The sequence below is a fragment of the Rhinatrema bivittatum genome, chromosome 3, assembly GCF_901001135.1.
Source record: "Rhinatrema bivittatum chromosome 3, aRhiBiv1.1, whole genome shotgun sequence".
Classification (NCBI taxonomy): domain Eukaryota; kingdom Metazoa; phylum Chordata; class Amphibia; order Gymnophiona; family Rhinatrematidae; genus Rhinatrema; species Rhinatrema bivittatum.
The window spans coordinates 328,631,332-328,648,208 of record NC_042617.1 but is presented as its reverse complement, the minus strand read 5'-3'; the positions used below and the strand labels follow the sequence as shown (position 1 = coordinate 328,648,208).

The following is a 16,877-nucleotide window of genomic DNA, read 5'->3' as shown; positions in this document are numbered from 1 at the left end:
GGTTTCAGCAACACATGGAGAAGTTCCCAAACCAGCAAATCAGTCCTAGGGATACACCGCTACTGGTTGCAATTTAAGGATCCCAGTCACTCTCCAATAACGCAGGAGGGAGCCTCAATCTTGAGCCGATGATGGGGCCTTCTCAGTTCTTCCCTCCTCTATATTTCTTTTTATGTGACTTTACCCCTAATTGTTCCTACGGAGCGGGGATGTAGCATTAGTGTTTACAGAATAAGTGGGCTGCTTGATCATTTTCTGCCATCTATTATATTGCTATGTGGTGGAAAAACTGATGCATTAGAAGTTAAAAAAAAAAAAAAAATACAAGACAGGCCGGGAAATCATAACTGGAACATTTTATTGAGGGAGAAAAAAACCACAAGAATGTTTTGGCCATGGATGCTGCAAACCCAATGGAAATAAAAGGATTAAACAAGAACACACTTTTCTAGCAGGCCCTCAGCACAGTGATATAATGTGCACCTCCTGAAATCAAACATGAGACGTTATTTTGGTGCTACGTTGGCAGAGAATAAGGTAACCAGCTTCAGTTTAATTTGTGCAGCAAAACTGCCCTTGTCCCTTGAGGGATCCTGTTTAGTTTTCCACCAACGGCGTCTAAACTGCTCAGAGAGGCTCCAGTCTCCAGAACAGAGATACAGGCCCACTCTACATCAGACTCAGTCTCCACCATTATGGGTTTTTACTGATGTACATCTGCTTCTAAGTCAAGTCACAGAAACAAGCATGACCAACTTGTCTTCAGTCTTCCATTGCTGAAATAAGAACACAGAGCTAAGTGGTCTAAAAAGACAAAGTTGTCTCATTCTGCATTATTTTTTTTCCTGGATGACTGTAATCACTGTCTTTCCACGGGCATGGCCTTGCTCTAGCTTCTCGAAGGCCTTGGGAACGTCAGCAAATGCGAAGACTTCATCAATAACAGGACGGAGCTGCGAGAAGAAAAAAAGAAAGGAAAATTGGTTCTTACCTGCTAATTTTTGTTCCTGTAATACCACAGATCAGTCCAGACCAGTGGGATGTACCCAAGCTACCCTAGACTGGGTGGGAACCCGAAAGACCCACATGCAGAACACTCTCACTGAAGGACGATTCATCATGCGCCTTAACGTCCAAATGATAATGCTTGGTAAGAACATAAGAAAATGCCATACTGGGTCAGACCAAGGGTCCATCAAGCCCAGCATCCTGTTTCCAACAGTGGCCAATCCAGGCCATAAGAACCTGGCAAGTACCCAAAAACTAAGTCTATTCCATGTTACCATTGCTAATGGCAGTGGCTATTCTCTAAGTGAACTTAATAGCAGGTAATGGACTTCTCCTCCAAGAACTTATCCAAACCTTTTTTAAACACAGCTATACTAACTGCACTAACCACATCCTCTGGCAACAAATTCCAGAGTTTAATTGTGCGTTGAGTAAAAAAGAACTTTCTCCGATTAGTTTTAAATGTACCCCATGCTAACTTCATGGAGTGCCCCCTAGTCTTTCTACTATCCGAAAGAGTAAATAACCGATTCATATCTACCCATTCTAGACCTCTCATGATTTTAAACATCTCTATCATATCCCCCCTCAGTCGTCTCTTCTCCAAGCTGAAAAGTCCTAACCTCTTTAGTCTTTCCCAAGTGTGATGGGAAGACCAAACCACCAGCCTGCAGATTTTCTGCGGTGACAGAAGCTGACACTCAGCCCAGGAGGTAGACTGGGCCCTAGTGGAATGAGCTCTCAGACCCAGGGGGAGGAGGAATAGCCTAGTGGTTAGAGCAGTGAACTATGAACCAAGAGACCAGGGTTCAAGTCCTGCTGTCAGTGACCTTGGGCAAGTCACTTTACCCTCCATTGCCTCAGGTACAAAAACTTAGATTGTAAGCCCTCTGGGGATACAGAAATACTTACAGTACCTGAATGTAAACCGGTGTGATATCTCAATTGAGATCAAATGTCGGTATATAAAAATAATAAATACCCAAGGGAACCTGACGTCCTCAGGCAACGTAGGCCGAGCAAATAGCTTCCTTAATCCAGCGCGAAATTGTAGCCTTAGAGGTTTTGTCACCCTTCTTAGGTCTGCCGAATAAAACAAACAGATGATCCGAACACCGGAAGTAACCTCAAAATAGTGCAAGAGAGCGTGACGCACGACCAAAAGATGAAGATCTCTCTCCTGGGGGGAAACCCGGGACCACTTCGGAAACCCTGGCAGATCCACAGACTGATTAACATGGAAGGCAGATACTACCTTGGGACGAAGGAAAGAACCATGCATAGCGAGACTCTATCCTTGTAGATTCTAAGGAAAGGATCCCGACAAGTCAAAGCCTGCAACTCAGAAATCCAGTGAGCAGAACAAATGGCGACCAGGAAGACTGTCTTCAAGGTCAAATCTTTTACTGTCACTCTGCGTAAAGGTTCAAAAGGAGCTCCACAAACCACACGGTTTAAACTCCAATCTGGACACAACTGGCGAATGGGAGGGCATAAATGTTTAACCCCCTTGAGAAAACAGATAATATCAGGATGAGCCACTAGGGAATGACTATGAAACCTGCCACTCAAGGCACCTAAGGCCTCTACCTGGACCCAAAGGGAACTGAATGCCAAACCCTTAGCCAACCCCTGTTGAAGGAAATCCAACACCTGGGGAACATCTGTTGATAAAGGATTCAAGGAACGCTGAAGCCACCACGCCTCAAAAGGCTTCCAGACTCTAACATAGGCCATAGAAGTAGCCAGTCATTGCGCCTGAAGAAGAGTGGAAATGACCTGTTCTGAATATCCCCTCAATCGCAATCGTCGCCTCTCAAAAGCCAAGCCACGAGAGAGAAGTGATCCTCCCGATCCAAAAATATTGGCCCCTGCCGGAGCAGATGCAGGAGATGGGCCAGCTGTAAGGGCCCTTCCAGAGTGATTCGAACCAGGTCCGCGAACCACGAGCAATGTGGCCACTCTGGAGCATCACTCTATGCGACTGAGAAGCCGACCGATCAGAGGCCAGGGGGGAAAGGCAATAGAGAAGAATTCCCGTGGGCCAAGGGCACATAAGGGCATCTAATCCTACCGAGCCCAACTCTCGTCGGCAGCAGAAGAAGCGCTCTATCTTCGCATTGGCCCGAGTAGCCATCAGATCCAACTGAGGCACTCTCCACCTGCAGCAAATGAGGTTCCAAGCTTCGGGAGACAGCTCCCACTCCCCCAGATCGAGTTGTTGCCTGCTGAGGAAATCCGCTTGAACATTTTCCACCCCCGCGACGTGGCGATTCCTTTGAGGTGGCGCTTCACCCAGGCGAACAAAAGCCTTGCTTCCAGCTCTACCGTGAGACTCCTTGTCCCGCCTTGTCAGTTGATGTAAGCCACCATCATCGCATTATCTGAGAACACTCGAATCATTCTGTTTTTGACTATGGGCAGGAATGCTCGCAGGGCAAGTCGGACCGCCCTCGTCTTGAGGCGGTTGATGGACTAGGATCTCTCTGTTGGGGACCAGAGGCCTTGAGCGGACTTGTTTAAGCAAACCGCTCCCCAGCCTGACAGACTGGAGTCTGTGGAGATTACCACCCAGTTCGGTGGGTCCAGTTCCACCCCCTGCTCCAGGTTGCTGCGTGAGAGCCACCACGACAGACTGACTCTGGGAGCAGTGACAACGGTAGGTGGAACTGTTCTGACACCGGGCTCCACCTCGACAACAGCGCATGCTGCAATGGCCGCAAGTGAGTGAACACCCACGGGACCAAATCCAAGGAAGAGGCCAGACTGTAGGAACCTCCCTCTGAAGGAGGGCCCTGACCTGATCCTGCAACTTCGTCACACAGTCCGCTGCCAGGAAAACCTTGCCTCAAGAGTTAGCGAAAAGCGCTCCCAAGTAAACCAGCGATTGAGTGGGCTCCAAGTAGCTTTTCTGCACATTTATGATTCAGCCGAGCGACTGTATGGTGAACATCACTCTCTGGACAGATATCTCGCAGTCTTCCCTTGACTTTGCTCGAATCAACCAGTCGTCCAGGTAATGGTGAATTAGAACCCCCTCCTTGCGAAGGAGCACCACCATGACCTTGGTAAAAGTGTGTGGAGCCATCCCCAGGCCGAAAGGAAGGGCTTGAAACTGGAAATATTGACCCAGGACCCTGAATCGCAGATAACGTTGGTGATCCTGCCAGATCGGGATGTGCAGATACACCTCGGTGAGATCTAGTGATGCGAGGAACTCCCCTTTGCGCATAGCAGCCACCACTGTCCTCAAGGTTTCCATGCAAAAATGGGGGATCCAAAGACACCGGTTCACCTTCTGCAGATCAAGAATGGGATGAATTGTGCCCTCCATCTTGGGAACCACAAAGTACACAGAGTACTGGCCCTGGCCCTGTTCTGCCAAGGGAACTGAGACAGTGGCCCTTAGATCGAGAAGCTGTTGCAGAGTCCCCTGCAGCGCCTCACAATTGCCATGTGACGCCACTCAGGACTCCACAAATGCCTCTCGAATGGGGCGCAAAAACTCGAGAGCATAACCGTCCCTGACCACTTCCAAGACCCAGTGGTCTGAGGTAATTCTTGCCCATTCTGCATAAAAGCTTTGACAATCTGCCTCCTAGAGCCTCATTGGGAGGGCTTTCCACTTCCTGCTCCTAAGTTTGTGGGTTCTCTGCCTGGACGGCGTCTGCTGCGAAAGGAATGCTGCCTTCCTGGAGTCTGCTTGGGTGCAGTCGAAGTCGAGTATCTGCCCGCCCTGAATCTGCGTGAATCCTGAAAGTGAGCCCAAGGGGGAAACACTTTCCTCAAAGATCTTTTATCCTCTGGTAACCTGTTGCCTTTGGACTCTCCCAGTACCATGACTAATTGGTCCAGATCTCCAAAAAGAGGCTTGCCTTTAAAGGGAAGGTTACAAAGCTGGGACTTGGAAGACAAATCGCTGACCAATTCTGCAAACAGAGAAGGTGCCGTGCTGCCACCACGGACACCATGCTACGGGCAGAGGTACGCACCAAATCATACAAGGCTTCCGCCACATATGCGATGCCCGCTTCGACGTGCGGCCTGTGCTGGGCCAGTACCGGGAACAGCTTCCTGAATCCAACAGAGGCAAGCCCTCTGCATAAGGCTGGTGCAAACCGCCTACTGAAGACTCAGAGCAGCGACCTCAAAGATCCATTTCAACTGGATCTCCAGCTTGCGGTCCTGCATGTCCTTCAAGGCAGCAGCCCCGGCAATGGGAATTGTGGTCTTCTTAGTCACGGCAGAGACAGCCACATCTACCTTCAGGACCTTAAGGAGATCCAAGATGTCCTGCGAAAGAGGATAGATCTTCGCCATAGCTCTGCTCACCTTTAAACCCGCATCCGGGGCTTCCCACTCCCGGTTTACCAACTTGCGGACCTTCCTGGGTAAAGGGAAGTATGTCGCGGCCCTCGAATCCCATCCAGGTCCGGGTTAACACCTTCGCTGTCAGACTCCTCTTGAGAGACCTTAAGCCCCAGAACCTCCACTACCTAGGGAATAAGGGGACGCAGCTCATCATGCTTAAACAAACGTACCGTGCTGGGATCATCCCCATCCGAAGGAGGACATTCGTCTGCACTTGGGTCATTTTGTGGCACATCACCCAGATCAACACCCAGTACCAGGTCCGGCTGAACCCCAGAATCCAGAAGTCCACCCTGTGGGGTTAGCGGCCTAGCATCAACTGCCACCCCATGCTGGTCCCCATGGGTACTGCTGAGGTTCAGCGGGACCCACTAACGCCCGCTTAGGCGGAAGCTCTGATGGGACTCCCTGGCGAGCCGGTCTCTTAAAGACCGCCTACTTCCTAGCCAGGAAAGCCTGATGCAGGAGGAGGATAAACTCAGGGGAAAACTCCCCCAGGACCTCCACTCCCTCCGAAGGATGGTCTGGCATCGGTGCACCGTCACCAAAAAAGCAATCCTGCTCCACAGGGGCTAAAACAGGGGGAGGGGGAATCCTCCTGCGACCCCCATTGTGGAGGAGACCCCTGGGGGGGGGTACAGGCCCCGCCGACTGAAGACCTGATTTTCCCGGCCTAAGGTGGAAACCTCCTGGCCCGAACTGCAGCCCGGGCAAAGGGAAGCCGCATCCAACGCCTGCCCCAGCGCACCACATGCGCAACAGGCCAACATTTTGGAGCGGGGTGCCATTAGCAGGGCCGCTCAGCCACACGGTCCGGGCGCGAAAAAAACAGGTGCATCGAGCCTAAAGCGCAGCTCCCAGAAGCAGAGAGGCGCAGAAAAAAACCACCGAGGAGAAAACAGACTGTGCACCGCGGCTGCCGACACGCACCAGCAATTCCTTCTCCTTTCCCCGCCGTCAAAGCATCCGGAGCCCCAGGTGCTGACGAAACTGCGCGGGAAGACCAGCTGCTGAAATCTCACTGGCCTGCCGGCAAGCGGACAAGGCCCGGCCCCAGCGCAGACTCCTTACCTCAGTCCAAAAAAACACTTTTTTTTTTTTTTAACTTTATGGAGTCACCTTAGAGGAGCAGGGATCTGAAGGAGCAGCTTCGGTATGTGAAGGAGCTAGGAGCCCCTGGCTATCAAGCACACCGGCCTGTTGCAGATGAAGCCTCAGTCAGGGTGTCCAACCCCCGGTCGCCCGGCTTCTGCTGAGGGATGGCCCATGACGGCAACTAACACCTCAGGGAGCTAGCCTACCAACTATCTAAAATTCTACCTTTTTTTTTTTTTTTTAAACTAATTAACAGACTGCACGAGTGCACCTCTACCATCTGCTGGAGTCACAGAAATACTGAGGGACTGCAGGTGGCACTCTCATATATGTAGCAGTGCTCAAAGTTTTGCTCTCTGACTCCATCTGCTGGTAGGGATGCACAACCCACTGGTCTGGACTGATCTGGGTATGTTCAGGAAATATGGTTTTTGATTATGTAAATTTATTTAACATTTTTTATAAATTGCCTATACTGGAAATACCATGTTAGGTGATGTACAATAATAAATAATATAAATACGAGGGTAAGTCAGTAAGTAAGTCACAAATCTCTCTACTAAGGTAATAAAACATATTATCTGAAATGTTGTCATATTCCATAGATGGCAGCACCTTAGAAGTGCTTATGTACATAAATAGTTATTTAAACTGTGCATGCGCAGGGGCTGTGTACACAAGGAAAATGGCTGCCATGTTGACAGATTGTACGGTCGAAGAACAAAGTGCTGTTGTCCGATTTTTATGGGCTAAGGGCTTAGTGGCAAAAGACATTCATAAAGAAATGTATCCAGTATATGGAGAGAAATGTCTCTCGCGTAAAGCAATTTATAACTGGACTGATAAATTTGCACAAGGACGTGCCAACGTGAACGACGAAACCAGACCTGGTCGACCTGTAGAGATTGCGACAGAGGCAACTGTGAAGCAGGTTGAAGAGATGGTTCGCACTAACCGGAGGGTAACAATTGACGAAGTTGCCAAAGAAATTGGGTGTTCTCACGGATTAGCATATTCCTTAGTGCACGATGCATTGAACTTTTGCAAAGTCTGTGCAAGATGGGTTCCCAAACAGCTGACCGAAGACAATAAGAACAACCGGATGGGTGTCTGTTTGGAAAATCTCTGCCGTTATGCAAACGAAGGTGAATCAATGATGGCACGAATTGTTACTGGTGACGAGTCGTGGGTGCACCACTATCAACCAGAAGCGAAACGCGATTCCATGCAGTGGAAGCATCCACTATCACCGACACCGAGAAAGTTCAAGCTTGTGCCTTCTGCAGGAAAGGTGATGTTGACTGTGTTTTGGGACCGAGATAGGATACTCTTAACCAGTTTTCATAAGCGTGGTGAATCTGTTAATTCGGCTTCCTACTGTGCTGCTCTATTAAAGCTTAAAGGAGCTATTCGTAGAAAACTCACAGATCTGGAAAAAAGAGGAGTGCTGATTCTTCACAATAATGCCAGACCACACACTTCGAATGAGACTCGTCAGACAATTGCGAACCTGCACTGGGAAGTTCTTGAACATCTACCATACAGTCCGGATTTGGCACCCAGCGATTTTCACTTGTTTGGCAAACTGAAAAGCCATCTCGGTAGTAAACATTTCACCAGTGATGAAGAAGTGGAACAAGAGGTGAAGCGCTGGTTACGATGCCAGCCAAAAGACTTTTACGCAAAAGGTTTTGACGGACTTTTCAAACGCTGGGACAAATGTATAAATGTTCGCGGCAATTACATTGAAAAGTAGTTGGTTTTTCCAGAAAAACTGTTTGTGACTATATTCTGTATATTTCACAGTAAATAATTCAACTTTTGCATTTAAATAAATTTCATGAATATTAATCCCATGTATGTTTGTGACTTACTAACTTACCCTCGTATACAAATTAAAATAAAACAAAAGATCAAAACAACAATATAACTCAGGCAAAAGCTAACAGAAAAAGCAAACTTCAATTTTTTTCTACAACATTTCTAGTCAGAAATTGTTGGTAGATCAAGTGGTAATTCATTCCCAAAGGCAGGTGCTACCACAGAAAAGGTCTGTTCATGAGCAACCTTTAAACATGCAATCTTGGAAGGAGGCACTTTCGATAAGCATTTATCAGCGGACTTCAAGGTGCATAGCACAGTATTTTTCACCAAATGGTCTGTTAAATAATAAGGGCCTTTCTCCTGAAGTGCCTTAAAGAGCAAGGTTAAAACCTTTAATACAGAGCTTCAGGAGGAGGGGGCTGATGCAATGATGTAACCAGGGCTGGATTTAAGAGTTTTGTGCCTATAGGCAGGGTTGAAGAGTGGGGGGGGGGGGGGGCCTGGAGATCCTAGAGACCAGAAAGTGTAGGTGGAGGCAGGGGGGGGGGAGTTCCTTTACTCCACCACCCCCAAAACATCCCAGAGTGCTATAGCAGTGTCCCTTTGAAGTGGATTGCTGGAGCAGGCTCCTCCTTGGCACAGTTGCAGTCCTCTTTGGCCTGGGTATTTGGCACCCTGGGCAATTGCTTCTGTTGCCTGTGTCTAAATCCGGGCCTGGATAAAACCTGCTACAAGGCTGTGAGGATTAACCATATAGTCTACACACTAATCCCTGGCTTGTGATTGGTTTACTGTCTCTAATGATGGGCTGGAGCTCAGGTCACAGAAGACTTCCTCAAACAACTGTCATGGCTGGCACAGCCAACAATTGCCCCAATTCTGATTAAAAATTAAGTTTCAGAAATTGTTAGTTTTGTTTGAATATATTTTGACAAAACTGAGTTTTGTCAAAATGGGCATGGGAACATCTGTAGGCTATGGGTTTGGATTCAGCAGGCTATAATTCACACAAACTCTATTGGTGCTGGTCAAGTGGACCTTGAAGGCCGGCTTTTCTGGCAACAGTCTCGATAATTTAAATTAGCTGCTAAAACTATTACAAAATCTGATGGCAAGACATGGGCTGGGTGTTGGATTATCCATGTTCATCTACCCAAGTTGGTAGAGAACCATTGAATTAAACAACAAAAACTGAGATAGGAGCTTGTAAGATAACGTTCCTTATGTTGGCAGCAAAGACATGGCTTTGGCAGTGCGGAGAGGAATAACTGGGTAGGTCGGATAGGTCTCTTGGTCTTTTTCTGCTGTCATTTCCTATGGATTTTTCTTTTATTTTAAGCAAAAAAATTAACCATCTTGTTTTAAGCAATGCTCATTACATCATGTCCACAATGTGGGTCAGGTGGCAGGCCATTAACTCCCCCCCCCCCCATCTCATAGAGGGTCTTAGCCTGAAAGGTCCAGGGAAGCATCCTCCTCTCAAAGCTTACAGCCTGTACTTAATCTTAGCCAAAATGAGGCCAAGAGTAATGCCAACAAGGAGGCAGGAAGCCATTTCTATACGAGCACCTACAGCATGGTTTCCAGTGCTAGCAGATGGAACAGAACATTTCCTTCTGGTAAATCTTAAGGTCAGCAAAACCCAAAGCTCCCAGCTCCTTGCACTGCCTTGCAGAGGGGACATGACTTCTCTCAAGAGACATCCTTTCCTGGAAATAATGAATACTTGGTAAAACATTCAAAATATCCTCATGCCAATGCACCCTAGTAGAAACCCATGTGCCCTCCTTTGAGCCCACTGCAAATCTCATAGCACAGTTATCTGCTCAGACATTTAACTATTTTACCCTCCCCAATGGCACTTTTACCCACACTGTCGTCGCCTAGCACAGCCATGATAGGTCAGTGTTGGCAGTGAAGGTTTCAGGGGGCAACCGAGTTACTGCACTACCTTCAAGCTTTATTCCTGTGACATCAAAAGCAATAATAATTCAACTATTTGGTCAGATTCTATTATGCATCCCACCTGGTATGCTGAGACAGCCATTTTCTTTCATGGCAGTGGCACGGATAACTCGTGTGTGTCTCACAGAGATGGTACTGATTTACATCTGGTTTCTGCTCACACTGCTTCCTTCTGAACAGTAAATACCATCGTCCAGGCACCGCAGAATAAAGGGAAACACTGCAGAGCAATGGGCTTATTCTGAAGGAGCACCATCACAAGTAAAATGGCTGCCCAGCTCCAGGAAGTCCATGGCAACATTTAGCACGAAACCTCAGAGAAAGGGAAATGTTTCACCCATGGATTGCAATCTGAGCAGAAGGCAGTTCCTCAAGTCTGGCGAGGGTTAGATGGGTCCAAGACTCTCCCTCTCGGCTACGGAAGCAGCAGGCACCCTGGTGCTGTCAAAGCCCTCAGCTGCCCTGTCATGAGCCTCTGCCCTCCATGTGGCAACACCAAGAAACAAATATCAAACTGCTGATCCTGGAGCTCCTGAACATTAAAGCGTTCTCGTCTTTCCGGCTGATCAGCGCCACTGTCTGGGTAACCCTGAAAGGACCAGACCATACCACAGCAGAACAAGGCATTCAACCCTGGCCAAGGTCAACTGACCAAGTGAAAAATGCTTCCCATTTACAGAGAGCAACGAGAGTTTAATCAGAAAAGGGGTATGGGTCTGCTCCCAGCTGCAACTCAGACCTCAAGCATGGGAGAAAAAGGGATTAAAACGCTAAAGTGTAAACCCACACCCAGGGTCAACCTGCACGAACAGCTGAGCACACTGCATTCTTTTGTCCTTAGTTTAAACTAATTTCCTAGTGCATTTAAGTCCGTGGGCTTTCGTTTGGCAGCCATAATTTCTCATTGAACTAGTCACGGGTGCCTCCCTCTCTCGTTCCGGTGTAATTGGTGGAGAAAATTTATAATTAAATACGGGAAAATCGTGGGTTTATCAGCTGGTAGGGGACAGAGCTCCGTGATCAGGCTTCCGCTTCCATGCGCTGTGCAACAGTGCCCCCCCCCTTCCTCGTGCATTTAGATCCTGTGAAAGGTGCTACAGAAGAGGACATCTCTTGTCTGCAGTGGGAACACATACACATGCTAATGGCAGCAGAGCAGCTTGGGAACGGTGCATGCCCCTGCTGCAGCTGAGATGAAAAGCCTTGGAACACAGTGCAAGCAGCAGGCATGCACACACACACAATATGGTACAGAAGCAGCGGGCACACATGCGCACACAGAGCAGAGGCAACAGGAACATGCATACATGCAGAGCGCAGGCAGCAGGAACAGACCCATTTCTTTCCTGCTGTTCTTTTCTTCCAGGAGCTAAAAGGGATTAAAGGTTTGAGAATGCCAGGGCTGTGTAAGTGACCTCCTGGGAAGGGCTGTGACCAGAGCCTCACTTAGCAGCAGGCCCTGCTATCCCACATAGCAGCCTGACATTGAAAGGGCGGGCAGGGCTACAACCCACTTCCTTCCAGCAGGGATTCTCCTCCTAGCCCACATGGAGAGGACTAGCACTGGCTCATATCGGCAATGAAAACTGGGGGCTTGCTGAGGCAAGGCATTGCTCTGTAATTGGTGGCTCTGGCTTCAGACGTGGTGGACTGATCACAGGAGTCCCATCAGCAGGGAGCATGGCGCCCAGCGACCAATTTCCCACCATCACCAGACCACTTTACAAAATATAAAACAGGAACATTGCTATTTTTTGTTTGCCCTGGTAGTTCCTCTTTTTCTGCTTTTTCTTCCTGCTCAATCAGAGCCAGTACTGGGATTCGGCTGCCATGAGCCTTCATTGGCAATGAGCTGAGGATTTTTTCCCCCTATTTTTCGAATCGACCCAACCTCTCACTGCTCCTAGTCTGGTCGTTGGCCGAGTGGTCCCGAGGCCAGCAGCCCTGTATCACGGGCACTAAATCCAGCCACCAGGTGTGGCCCTTAACAGTGACCATGACTCCCTTCCCTACTCTGGACTGTGAATGCCAATTCTGCAGCGTCCCCAGTCCAGGCCCACCCAGGATGGAGAAGACCCAGCTGAACGGAGATCCTTCTGCCCTGCCATTCAGCTGCTAAGCTAACTTTCCCTTTTCTTTCTTTAACGAGGGACAGTTCCTGTCATGATCGCGGCATGCGTCAGAAAAGTGGCAGCACTGCTGTTCTTGGGATGCTGCCACTGCTGGGGAGGGTCTCTTCCATGTGCCCCAACCCTTCTAATCCACTCCAGTACGAGGCAACACACACAACCCCTTAGGAGCAAGGGACCAACCTGCCTCCTCCCCCCCCCTCCCCCGTACGCAGAAGCGAGAGCAGTGATACCAACCTTTCCCTCATCGACGAGCTGGGTGATCTCATCCAGGGACACGCCACTGGCGGAGAAGAAACTCCAACGATAATGGGTGCCATTGCACAGGTGCTGACAGATGCAAACGACAAGAGGGAAAATCGTGAAAATGTGAAACAGCAACTTGTGGGGCCCTGGAACACTGGCGGATAGGAAATTATGGTGCTGAGGGCGGGGCTACCCTGGCAGTGTGGGGTACCCCCCCCCAAAGCGCAAGGCCCAGGCAGGTTGCCCCTGTTCGAAACTGCCCCCCCCACCCAGGGCAGCCGTGTGTACACATACAACGGACCAACTAAACACAGAAAACTTGAACCAAATGACAATTCATTTTAATATATGATGCAGTAACATAGTAAAGATGGCAGAAAAAGACCGAAATGACCCATCCAGTCTACCCAGAATCTTTCTTGTGGTAGAAACTGCCACTCCGCCCAAGTTACCCCTGTGGTATTTAGCGCTATTTGTTTGTTTAAATTATTTTTAAAAGTTTATTTTGGTATTTTGCTTTTGTGAATTCTGCCTAGTACAGCTGGGCTGATATACACAGGAGAGAAGAATTTTAAACCATCACCGCTCCATGCAGATTACCCCCTCGCCTTCTGTTTAGGGTTGTAATTGCCGCTCTGTGCAGGTTACCCCCCTCACTTTCTGTTTAAGGGTATTAACTGCCACTACGTTCAGATTACCCCCTCACTTTCTGGTTAGGATTATACTATAACTGCTGCTCTGTGCAGGTTACCCCCCTCACTTTCTGTTTAAGGGTATTAACTGCCACTACGTTCAGATTACCCCCTCACTTTCTGGTTAGGATTATACTATAACTGCTGCTCTGTGCAGGTTACCCCCCTCACTTTCTGTTTAAGGGTATTAACTGCCACTACGTTCAGATTACCCCCTCACTTCTGGTTAGGATTATACTATAACTGCTGCTCTGTGCAGGTTACCCCCCTCACTTTCTGTTTAAGGGTATTAACTGCCACTACGTTCAGATTACCCCCTCACTTTCTGGTTAGGATTATACTATAACTGCTGCTCTGTGCAGGTTACCCCCCTCACTTTCTGTTTAAGGGTATTAACTGCCACTATGTTCAGATTACCCCCTCACTTCTGGTTAGGATTATACTATAACTGCTGCTCTGTGCAGGTTACCCCCCTCACTTTCTGTTTAAGGGTATTAACTGCCACTACGTTCAGATTACCCCTCACTTTCTGGTTAGGATTATACTATAACTGCTGCTCTGTGCAGGTTACCCCCTCACTTTCTGTTTAAGGGTATTAACTGCCACTACATTCAGATTACCCCCTCACTTTCTGGTTAGGATTATACTATAACTGCTGCTCTGTGCAGGTTACCCCTTCACTTTCTGTTTAAGGGTATTAACTGCCACTACGTTCAGATTACTCCCTCACTTTCTGGTTAGGATTATACTATAACTGCTGCTCTGTGCAGGTTACCCCCTCACTTTCTGTTTAAGGGTATTAACTGCCACTACATTCAGATTACCCCCTCACTTTCTGGTTAGGATTATACTATAACTGCTGCTCTGTGCAGGTTACCCCTTCACTTTCTGTTTAAGGTTGTAACTGCTGCTCCGTGCAGGTTACCCTTTCTGGTTAGGGTTATACTCTAATAGAGATGTGAATCGGAACCGGAATCGGTTTGGTTCCGGTTCAAATCGTGCATTTTTTTTCGTCCGGCCCGATCGGGTTTTGTTTTTTTTTTAATCGGCTGCGCCCGATCCGATAAACAAAAAACCCACCCCGACCCTTTAAAACCGCTCCCTTAGCCTCCACCACCCTCCCGACCCCCCCAAAAAACATTTTAAAATTTCCTGGTGGTCCAGCGGGGGTCCCGGGAGCATTCTCTCGCGCTCGGCCTGTCGGCCGATAAACAAAAAACCCACCCGACCCTTTAAAACTGCTTCCTTAGCCTCCACCACCCTCCCGACCCCCCCCAAAAACGTTTTAAAATTACCTGGTGGTCCAGTGGGCCCCGGGAGCGATCTCCCGCTCTCAGGCCGTCGGCTGCCACTAATAAAAATGGCGCCGATGGCCCTTTGCCCTTACCATGTGACAGGGTAACCGTGCCATTGGCCGGCCCCTGTCACATGGTAGGAGCACTGGACGGCCGACGCCATCTTTAAAAATTTAGAACGTCAGCTCTCTGCCTCGAGATTTATCTGTGCAATTAAAGATTCTTTTGCAGAGCGCAGCGGGAAAGTGCTTACAGCACATAGCTGCCTGGAGACACTGGTTCAGTCCCTCTCTCTCAACCCTTTATAGTGCCACTGAACAAAAGGGTGTTGACCTCTTTGGGATAAAGGCCAGGGCTATAATTATTTCATTAATTTGCTGTATTTATATTCCACACTTCCTAAGCTCAGGGCACACAACAGGGAGTAAAATAATTACCGAGAGTAGTAACAAGATGATGGGAATAAACTAGTGGAATACAATATTTACAGTAGTTAAGTGAGTGGTAATGTTGCAGAGAGCAACAGTGCATAGTGGGGCAACCAATATTATGTAGGAGGAATAACACTGTGAAAAGGCAGAAATTAAGCAATGGTACCCTAAGAAAGACAGAAATTAACATCCATTACAAACTGCAATGACTAAGACCATTAAAAAAGTGTCAGCATAGTGATGGATCCACAGGTACCATGGAACCAGGGGTATGGCGGGGATAGAAATGAGGTGAAACATTACATTAGTGACAGAGCGCCATTCTATAGCAATGATGCGTTACCGGATCCACAAGGCGCCATGGAATCAGTGGTAGGAACAAGGAGAAACATTACATAAGTGACAGAGCGCCATTCTATAGCAATGATGCGTTACCGGATCCACAAGGCACCATGGAATCAGCAGTAAGATGGGGACAGAAACGAGGAGAAACATTACATTAGTGACAGAGCGCCATTCTATAGCAATGATGCGTTACCGGATCCACAAGGCGCCATGGAATCAGTGGTAGGAACATAAGTGACAGAGCGCCATTCTATAGCAATGATGCGTTACCGGATCCACAAGGCACCATGGAATCAGCAGTAGGATGAAGGATAGAAATGAGGTGAAAAAGAAAATTGGTTCTTACCTGCTAATTTTCATTCCTGTAGTACCACGGATCAGTCCAGACTGTGGGTTATGCCTCCCTTCCAGCAGATGGAGACAGAGAAAAACTGGTGCACCTGCATCCCCTCAGTATATAGATTATCAAAGCAGAAAACAGTTAACCATAATAAAAATGAATCAAGCAATAAAAGAACTTTAACTATAGAAGTATAAAACTGAAAACAACCTGTAACGTCCTTTCTTATTTTCTGCATTAAAAACGGAGTATGAGCGCGGACTCTTGAAATATCCACTCCCAGGGCGGGCGTCTGGACTGATCCATGGTACTACAGGAACGAAAATTAGCAGGTAAGAACCAATTTTCTTTTCTCTGTACGTACCCGGATCAGTCCAGACTGTGGAATGTACCAAAGCTTCCCTATACCGGGTGGGACGTTGAGAGTCCTATGCGCAGGACCCCACTGCCAAAATTGCAGACATCTGGAGCCTGAACGTCCAAACGGTAGTGACGAGCAAATGTATGGAGTGCCTTCCAAGTAGCCATTCTATAGATTTCTTGCGGCAAAACCAACTGGCATTCAGCCCAAGAAGCCGCCTGTGAGCGAATGGAATGGGGTTTCAATCCCTCAGGAACGGGTCGTCCTTTACAAATGTAAGCGGACGAACTAGCCTCTTTCAACCATCGCTGGCTTAGATATTTTCTGTCCTCTCTTGGGACCGCTCCACAGGACAAATAAATGATCTGAAACTCTGAAAGGATTCTTGACTTCCAAATAGCATAATAGAGATCGGACATTCAAGCGACAAAGTTCTCTCACATGCGGGACGTTGGCCGATAAATTAGAAAAAGCCAGGAGCTCTACTGTTTGACTTAAATGAAAGGTTGAGACCACCTTTGGCAAAAAGGAAGGAACTGTTCGAAGAGAGACTCCCGAATTAGAAATTCTCAAAAAGGGTTCCCTACAAGAGAGGGCCTGTAGTTCCGAGATTCTGTGAGTTGAGCAGATAGCCACCATAAACACCGTTTTCAACGTGAGGTCAAGACAGACATACAGGATGGACAGGAGGAATCATATGTCTTACCCCTCTGAGGAAACGCACTACATCCAGATGCGATGCTACTGAGCTGCCAAGAAGAGAGCCTAGGGCCAC

At 48.1% G+C, this 16,877-nt stretch overlaps 1 protein-coding gene across 1 annotated transcript in view; it reads right to left on the bottom strand.

Annotated features, from left to right (window-relative positions):
- Positions 1-339: 339 nt before the first annotated feature.
- The window catches only part of RTN4IP1 (reticulon 4 interacting protein 1), a 100,480-nt gene continuing 83,942 nt past the window's right edge, over positions 340-16,877 (bottom strand). The window contains exons 8-9 of the mRNA XM_029595326.1: positions 12,630-12,722; positions 340-953 (exon numbers count right to left, since the gene is read on the bottom strand). Coding sequence (XP_029451186.1) covers positions 834-953; positions 12,630-12,722 — 213 coding nt within the window. The 3' untranslated portion in view covers positions 340-833. The remainder of the gene's footprint in view (positions 954-12,629; positions 12,723-16,877) is intronic.